This window comes from Sceloporus undulatus, chromosome 5 (assembly GCF_019175285.1).
Source record: "Sceloporus undulatus isolate JIND9_A2432 ecotype Alabama chromosome 5, SceUnd_v1.1, whole genome shotgun sequence".
Taxonomy (NCBI): domain Eukaryota; kingdom Metazoa; phylum Chordata; class Lepidosauria; order Squamata; family Phrynosomatidae; genus Sceloporus; species Sceloporus undulatus.
Genome location: NC_056526.1, coordinates 181,455,857 through 181,464,948, shown reverse-complemented (window position 1 = coordinate 181,464,948; position 9,092 = coordinate 181,455,857). Strand labels below are relative to the sequence as shown.

General features: G+C 50.2%; 1 protein-coding gene across 1 annotated transcript; it reads left to right on the top strand.

The window, feature by feature from the left end:
- Nucleotides 1-475: 475 nt before the first annotated feature.
- Nucleotides 476-6,310, top strand: PRDM8 (PR/SET domain 8). Its single transcript, XM_042469716.1, has 2 exons — nt 476-905; nt 4,177-6,310. Exons 1-2 carry the CDS (start codon nt 476-478, stop codon nt 5,637-5,639), a joined length of 1,893 nt encoding a protein of 630 aa, XP_042325650.1. The 3' UTR covers nt 5,640-6,310.
- The last annotated feature ends 2,782 nt before the right edge of the window (nt 6,311-9,092 follow it).

Genomic DNA, 9,092 nt, shown 5'->3' with positions numbered 1-9,092 from the left:
ATCACATATCTATTAATCATCTATCTATTTCTCTCTCTCTCTTCTATCATCTCTATCATCTATCTATCATCTATCTATCATTTCTCTCTCTCTTTCTATCATCATCTCTCTCTCTATCATCTATCATTTCTATCTCTCTCTTTCTATCTCTCATCTCTCTCTCTCTCTCATCTATCAATCATCTATCATTTCTCTCTCTCTTTCACCTCTCTTAGCTCTCAATCATCTGTGCATCTCACATCTGTCTCTATCATCTACTTCTCCATCATCTGTGTATGTATCATCTATATCTCTATCATCTATCTATCTATCTATCTATCTATCTATCTATCTATCTATCTATCTATCATCTATCTTTCTATCTATCTCCCATAGTTACCAGCTATCCTAACCCCAAGGGAGGGCAAGGTACCGCCAAATGTTGGACATCCAAGAAAAACGTAGGCCATTGCAATATAAAAGCTCTTAATACCCAATGCTTCTTGGTCAGGCTCCAACTGGGGGACTTTTTGGAGTTCCTGCTGGGCAGAAGGTTGGCATGGAGGACATGTCCTGGAAAAGGAGGCTGTATCTGGTCAGCCTGCTGTATCCAGAAGGAAGCCGGGATGCGGAGTGGAGGGGCGAGGGATGGCTGGGCATCTCTTGTAACGCTCCTCTCGTTCCTTCTGGGCAGGTGGACACTTCTGCGGCCAACGGCTCCTCGGAAGGCCTGATGTGGCTGCGCTTGGTCCAGTCCGCCCGAGACAAAGAGGAGCAGAACCTGGAAGCTTACATCAAAAACGGACAGCTGTTTTACCGCTCCCTCCGGAGGATCGCCAAAGATGAGGAGCTCCTGGTTTGGTACGGGAAGGAGCTGAGCGAGTTACTCCTCCTGAGCAGCCCCCGGGCCCCCAGCAAGATGAACGGTAGGTCCGCCCCGGAAGGACTCTAGCACCCAGCATCCAACCCCACGCGAGGGAACAGGAGGGCAAGGAGCTGCAAAAATGGAAGGGGTACCAGAAAACAGGGATCAAAGCTAAAAGGGCTCCTAGAATTAGCCATTCATTCTTCTTGCTCCTGCTCCGAATGGAGGACCTTTTGGGATTCCTCCTGGACAAATTTAAATGTAGGACATGACCAAAGAAAAGTTGCAAAACACTCCTAGAAATATAAGTCCATGCTTCTTAGTCCCGCCCCAAATGGAGGACTTTTTGGAATTCCTCCTGGCTAGAAGGTTGGAATGGAGGACATGTCCTGGAAAAAGAGGGCATCTGGTCACCCTGTATAAAAATAAATTCATGTTTCTTGGTCACGAGGAGATTTTGGGATTCCTCCTGGAGGAACATATCCTGGAAAAGGAGGGCACCTGGGCACCTTGTATAAATATAAATTCATGCTTTTATTCATGCTCAAAATGGAGGACCCTGAAATTCCTCCTGGAGAGAAGGTTGGAATGTAGGACATGTCCTGGAAAAGGAGGACATCTGGTCACCCTGACAAAACAGTGATACCTTTATGGGGCCAACCAAAATGCACCAAATGTATGTCACAAGCTTTCAAAGTTCCACTGGTCTCTTCATCATTAATAATAATACAGGAGGGGGAAATGATGTTATTCAGAGGCCTGAATTTTATGAAGTTGGTGTTGTTCTGAGTATGGAGGGTTATCTATGGGGGCCAGCAGGAGGGCACCAGAAGAGTTCTGTGGAAGAGGAGGATAAATGTCTCACAAAACTACAATTCCCAGAATTTCATAGCACTGAGCCCTAGAAGTTCAAGTGGTGTCAAACTGGATTATTTCTGCAATGTGAATGCAGGCTAGGGAAGCCTATGCTACAAATGCCTTTCTTGAAGGCTAGCCTCAAAGGTCCTACAAGAGTCCTTTGTATTCTTGGAGCTTAGGTATTCTTTCAAATGCCACAGATGTTTATGTCTTTCAGGGAAGCCAAGGAGAAAGTAGGCCATAGGCATCTGGAGGCTAGCCAGTTTCCAGCAGGGGCATCTTTCTGGGATTTAACTTAGGATAGGATCCTGTGGGAACATGAAGATATAATCATGTTCCATGAATCCAGTTAGTCAGACCTCTCAAAAGAGAACCATTTGGTGTCTAAAATTCCCTGCAGAAATATAATCACTTATGCTGGTCATTGGGATTTTGCTGAAATACAGAACTCTGTAGATCACAGGACTAAAACCAGTCTATCTGTATATTCAAACAGAACCATATGTTGTCCTTCCATTGGCTTGGTGCAGTGATTTCCAAAATTTGGCCCTCCAGGTGTTTTGAAATTCAGTTCCCAGAAGCCCCAACCAGCTTGGTTAACAGTCAGGAATTATGGGAGCTGAAGTCCAAAACATCTGGAGTACCAAGGTTTGGGAGCCACAATTGGTTCTCTTTTATGATTAATCTTCACTTCCCATAATTCCTGACTGTTGGCCAAGTTGGCCAGGGGTTCTGGGAGCTGAAGTTCAAAGCAAATAGACCAAAGATTGAGAACCACTGAATTATCTATTACTGAGTTCTTATCCATGGGTTGTGTGTTTTTGCTTTCCTTGATTCACCTTGGATTGTGGTGAATGGCTGGCTTTATTGTTGTGTTGCTTAAAGGGATGATGTTAAAGTTACCCATCAGTCGGGGATCTGGTTCAGTGATGAACTTGGGTCTAGTAAAACTCAGAAGCAGTAGTAGGCCAGCAGACCTTACAGACTTATGTGATACAAGTCTAAACCACTGGTTCCTAAACTGTGATGCTCCAGAAATTCTTGACTGTTGGCCAAGTTGGCTAGTACTTCTGGGAGCTGAAGTCCAAAACACCTAGAGGACCGAAGGTTGGGAATTGCTGCTCTAAACTCTTGGTAGGTGGAGGCTTAGCATACCAATAAGAGGTTTTGCAAGGGAGCAGTTTGACATAGGCAAAGATCTTCCAAAGCCCTTTGGATCTATACACCTTTTGGTGCTAAAGCCAACTGTGAGTCCATTGTCCTCCACCATTTAACAAGTTCCCCTGGATTCAATGGAGATATTCCAGTTCCAGTAGGGCCTCCCAATTCAATGAAGCCCTTCCAAAGGTGCTTAACTTAGTAATATTTTGGCTTGCAGTGTTATTGTTGTGCGCCTTCAAGTCAGATTCCTAACTTATGGTGACCCTATTGGACGCATAAGACTATACTTCATTTGATCTTCAGAAGATCAACTGGTCTTCTGGAAGCAACCTGTGTTGGGTAGTTCAAGTGCAAACAATTCTTCCAAAGCTCCCCCAGAGGCTAGGTTCCGGCAACTAGAGGGAACACCTGAAGTGTGGTTGCAACAATTGTGTAGGTTTGACACTACTGTGGCCAGAGGTTTGTGGCTTTCCAATTGTGGTTTCCAAAGCCTGAGCCCTTGGTTTCTACTCAGCCTTGGAGATATTTCTCTCCTGTGCAAGGGGGACTTTTTGGTGACTACTAGGCTGGCCTCTGCGCTGGTTAAAGAATCTGGTTTGACACCACTTAAACTGCCCTGGCTCTGTGCTCTGCAATTCGAGGAATGGGAGTTGGTTGTGGTACCATAATCAGGTTTGACACTACTTGAATTGCCATGGTTCAGTGCTCTGGATTTCTGGAAATGGGAGTTGGTTGTGACACCATAGTCCGGTTTGACAACGCCTGAACTCCCATCGCTCAATGCTTCGGAATTTGGGGGATTGTAGTTGATTGTGGCATCAAATAATCTGGTTTGATACCACTTGAGCTGCCTTGGCTCCATGCTATGGCATTCTGGGAATAGGAAAACATGAAGAGGGGGATCTGTGTTGGCTATTCAGTAAATTCAAACAAAAACCCAACAAACAGTGATACCTTTGTTGGCCAACCAAAATGCACAATATACTCATTGCAAGCTTTGGAAGTTCCACTGGCTTCTTCCTCAGGCAAGATGTTAGAGACCAAAGAGGAGACAAAGAGGCCTGCATTCTGTCGTTTCAGTCCTAGTGAAGGTGGCATGGATGGGGAGGGACTCTTTAGCAGGCTGGCCCCTTCTCCTTCTGGCCATGCGGCCAAGGTGGCTTTGCTCTGGGGCCACCACCAACTCCCTTCCCAGAATGCCATAGCATGGGGCCAGGGCAGTCCGAGGGGTGTGGAAGCGGATCCTTTCCTCTCTTTTGCTGGCGTGGGGCTTCTCTCTCTCTGATGCATCTTCCTTTCTTTCTCCGAAGCAGGGGGCCCTCCCTTCTGCTGCCTGGAGTGCAGCCAGCGCTTCCAGTTCGAGTTCCCCTTCGTGGCCCACCTCCGCTTCCGCTGCGCCAAGAGGCTGCCGGGCCACGAGAGCAGCCCCGCCGCCGTCGAGGAAGCCAGCCCCAAAGGCATCAGCAGCCCCAAGGACCCCTCCTCCTCCTCCTCCTCCTCCTCCAAGGGCCAGGCCCCGCCGCCGGCCCCCCACCGGACCCCGCACTACCAGCCCTCGGCCGCCCCTTCGGACAAAGCCCCCAAGCCCTCCACCGACTTCCACAACTTGGCCCGGGAACTGGAGAACTCCCGCAGCAACACCTCCACGATGACAAGCAGCGGCGGCAGCAGCATCGGAGCTTCCCCGAAGAGCCGGGAGCCGTCGGGGCTGAGTCCGGAGCCCCCGCAGGGCCAGGCGAGCAAGGCCAAGCGGAGATCCCCGCTGGCGGAGGGCGAGGGGCCCCCGAGGGGCCGCCTGGAGAGGCCCATCCCCTCCTCGCCGAAGGAGGAGCTGGTCTGCACCCCGCAGCAGCACTTCCGGCCGGCCGGCAGCTACTTCGGCCTGGAGGAGGGCGGCCGCCTCTTCGGGCCCCCGAGCCCTGAGACGGGCGAGGCCAAGCGCAGCGCCTTCGTGGAAGTGAAGAAGGCCTCGCGGGGGGCCCTGGAGGGCGAGGAGGAGAAGGAGCGGGGATCCCCGGCGGCGGCGGGCGGCGGCCCACACGGAGACAAGCCCTCCCCGCCGCAGCTGCTGGGGCCTCGCTCGGGGGCCAGCGCCTTCTCGACGGTGCAGAGCTCCAGCGGCAGCGGAGGCGCCGAGGAGAGGAAGAGCGCCTTCTCGCAGCCGACCAGGGCCAGCTTCGCCGCGGCGGCGGCCTCCTCCTCTTCCTCCTCTTCTTCCTCTTCCTCGACGGCAGCAGTGGCAGCAGCGGCCGCCGCTTCGGCGCACGTCACGCAGCTGGTTCTGGGGCAGAAGCTGAGCGCTTTGGTGGAGAACGGCTGCCCTGGCGGCGTCGAGGGGGCCTCCCGGCTGTACCCGGAGCCCCTGGGGGTCAAGCTGGCAGGCTCCGCGGGGGAGATGGGGGCCGGGGGCGGCGGAGGCGGAGGCGGTCTGCCCAAGCAGAGCCCCTTCCTCTACGCGGCCACCACCTTCTGGCCCAAGAGCTCGGCTGCCGCCGCCGTGGCTCCTCTGCAGCTGCAGGTGCCCTCGGGGCTGACGCTGCTGCCGCCCTCCTTCACCTCGCTGTGTCTCCCGGCGCAGAACTGGTGCGCCAAGTGCAACGCCTCCTTCCGCATGACCTCGGACCTGGTTTACCACATGCGCTCCCACCACAAGAAGGAGTACGCCCTCGAGCCCCTGGTCAAGCGCCGCCGCGAGGAGAAGCTCAAGTGCCCCATCTGCAACGAGGCCTTCCGCGAGAGGCACCACCTCTCCCGCCACATGACCTCCCACAACTGAGCCCCAGCAGACCCCCACCCCCAACACACACACCCGCCCCAGTCCCTCACCGGCCTGGAGGGGCCGCTCCGACACTTCAGACTGGTCGAAAGGTCCTCTGCACAACTGGCCAGAGAGGGATGCAGTAGGCTCAGGCCCATCCAAGCCCCTGGAAGCCTGCATCCAGGGCTGATGGGCTGCAGAGTTCCCAGAATCCGGGGGTCAGATGGGTCCAAATGACCACAGCAGCAGAGCTGTCCAGAAAGGGAGCAGGTCCTGCAGAAGCTCAGGGCCATACCCAAAGCTTCAACTGGGTCAGACGGGTTGAAAAGTCAACTGGAGAACTGGCCCCAAAGAGAGCAGTATGCTCATAGCCTGCGCACACCTGGAAGCATGACTCCAGAAGGGATGTGCTGCATAATTCCCAGAATCCTGGAGCAGACTGGTTTAAGGGAGAAAGAAACTTCATTTCTCAGAGTCCTTGGGGGACCCACTCCAAAGCTTAAACCGGGGTCAAACTGCTTGAAATGTCAGTTGCAGAGGTGGCCAGAAAGAGAGCAGGCCATGCAGTAGGCTCAGGCCCATATCCAAAGCTTCAGCCAGGGTCAGACTGGTTGAAATGCCCAGAGTAGACTTGACCAGCAGCAGGTCATGCAGTACACTCATACATGTCTTGCATGCATCATGTGCTGCATGGTTGCCAGAATTCTTTGGTGGCCTGCTCCAAAGCTTAAACCGGGGTCAGATTGGTTCCGATGGTCACAGCAGACCTGGCCAGAAAAGGAGCAGGTCATGCAGTAGGCTCACATCCATGCACACACCTGTAGGCCTGCATCCCAAGATGGGGTATTACATGGTTCCCAGAAGCTGAAACCAGGGCCAAACTGATTTAAGGGAGAAGGAAGCTCAATTTTTCAGAGTCCTGGGTTGGCCTGCTCCAATGCTTAAACCAGGGTCAGACTGGTTTAAATGCCCCCAGCAGAGCTGACTAGATAAGGAAAAGGTCATGCAGTATTTCATAGCCATGAACTCACCTGTAGGCCTGCATCCAGGGATAGTATGCTGCATGGTTCCCAGAATCCTTTGGTGGCCAACTCTAACACTTAAAACAGGGGTCAAAGTGATTTAACAGAGAGGAACACTCCTTTTCTCAGAGTCCTGTGATAGCCCAGCCCCAAAGCTTAAACCTGGATCAGCCCAGTTTAAGGGACTGGTTCCTTTCTCAGAATCCTTTGGTGGCCTGTTCCAAAGCTTAAACTGGTTGAAATGTCAACTCACTAGTCATGCAGTATGCTCATAGCCAGGCATGCATCAGTAGGCCTGCATCCCTGGATGGTGTGCTGCTTGGTGTGGTGGAGTCTCCTCCTTTGGAGGTTTTCCATCTGAGGCTGGGTGGCCATCTGCCCAGAGAGCTTTGATGGTGTCTTCCTGCGTGACAGAAGAGAGTTGGATTGCATGGCCCTTGAGGGGGGTCAACTCTAGCATTCTCTAGGATTCACAGCTCTAGGATTCTAAGATTCACAGGCAGCCAAGAATCAATACACCAAGATGTCCCCATCATCAGTGGACACTGAAAGGCAAACACACACACACACACACACACACACACACTGCCCACCAGGTCTGGAGTGGCTTCCTAAATTTCACCCTTGTTTCAACAGAGTGTTACATAAATGCCCAGGAGGAAGTACATGAAAGTAGGCCATAAGGAAATGGTGGGTTGTAACTGCTGCAGAGCTGCCTCTTTGATTTTAACACCAGAGTCCACCAAACCCTTGTGGCCTACTTTCATTGACTTCAAGTGAAAAAGAAAACCTGCAGTCCGGTTTTGGGCCAGCAGCAATATGCCTGCATTTTATTTGACTTAATCAACCTGCTTTAATTAAATCAAATAATTAAATTTAAATTTTCAAAATGCTGAACTTTCTCTTGAGTAGCCAGAGAATCCATGGAAGTTTCTATCAGATGCAGCTTGAGAATGCCTTATCCATTCTGAGACTCTAGCCCTGAAATCATCTAATATAGGTTCTGGAATGGGACTGTTTAGACCCAAGAAACAGGGCTGCATGCCTGTAATTCTATATGTGCAGACATTAAATTCTTTGGGAATTCTTTAAAAACATGCCTAGACTAGATAGATGGTTTAGACCAGTGATTCCCAAACTCTGGCCTTCCACATGCTTTGGACTTTGGTTCCCAGAATCCCAGATTATTGGCATGATGGCTGAGGCTTCTGTGACCTGAAGTCCAAAACATCTGGAGGACCAGAGTTTGGGAATCACTGGTTTAGACTGTTGTCTCTAGAAGTTTTCCAGATAAGCCCATCTCTGGTTATGAGCTTCACGCTCACTTGAAGCCACTGAGAAAATAATCCACTGAAATGAAGGGTAGGGAAAATGCTGGTGGGTCGTACTTAGCACAGTCAATGACACTGGATGGTAGGTAGTCAGACATCATGAATCAAGTGAAATCTAATGTTTCTGGGAATCCTGGGATTTGAGGTTTTACAAGGTCTTTCGCCTTCTCTGCCAAAGAGTGTTGGTGCCTCACAAAACCCCAGGATTCTGTAGGAAGGAGCCAGGGCAGCTAAAGTTGTGTCCAACTGCATTATTTCTACAGTGCAAATGCATCGCCAGATTAAGAAGGGGACATGGGAAGGGGCTGGAAGCAATGCTTTTCTTTCAGGGTCACCCCCTTAGCCTTCAGGACTAGTCAGGAAGATCCAGAGCTAAATCAGGTGTGTTTCAACCCCTTGTTCCCCTGTAAATGAAGGTGAAATGACCACCAACCTGTATTTTTCAAAGCAAGAAAAACCAATTGGGGTGAAAGTGGAAAAGACTGAATATTTGGTTTGATGCAGATAGCAAAGAGGAGGGTCAGATTGCAAACCAAAGGGTCAAATCAAGAAAAACCTTAGGCACATAGAGAATTAAGAACCTTTCATTTATTCATTTTTTTTGATAGAAAAATAGACAGGACTGCTGCCCCTCAACAGGAAAATACTTATACATTGACCATTGCAATAGCTGATAATGTGGCCAAAGTACCCTGCATGACTTTTGACTTCTGCAGTTCTGTAAACACTTATGGACTCTGCATCTTTCATTGGAATTCCTCCTGACCTTTAACGCTGAAATCCTGACTAGGTTTACTTTGAAGAAAGTGCCACTGGACTGAATGGAGCTTACTTCAGAGTAAACATGGATAGCCTCAGGCTAGATGTGCATTTAGGATTACAGTCACTTCTGTCTCTGGGTATGGAAAGCTTTTAAATGTATCTTGGGCATTGTGGCCAGCCACAAATGAAGCAAAACACCCAAAACCACTTTTAAAATTTTTATGCCTGTGCATATGTTTACCTTGAAAATAATTTTTTTTTTAAAGACGGTGGGGTGGGTTTATTTTATTTCCCCCGCTGTCTTTTTGTTTCAAATGCACGCATTTTCACTTTCCAAAAAAAGTAAATAACTTTTA

What these genes read in the sequence shown, in the direction of transcription:
- PRDM8 (XM_042469716.1), top strand. Translation starts at nt 476, where the DNA reads ATGCTTCTTGGTCAGGCTCCAACTGGGGGACTTTTTGGAGTTCCTGCT. An exon ending in GGCCCCCAGCAAGATGAACG is followed by an intron (nt 906 to 4,176) that starts GTAGGTCCGCCC and finishes TCTCCGAAGCAG; the next exon opens with GGGGCCCTCCCTTCTGCTGC.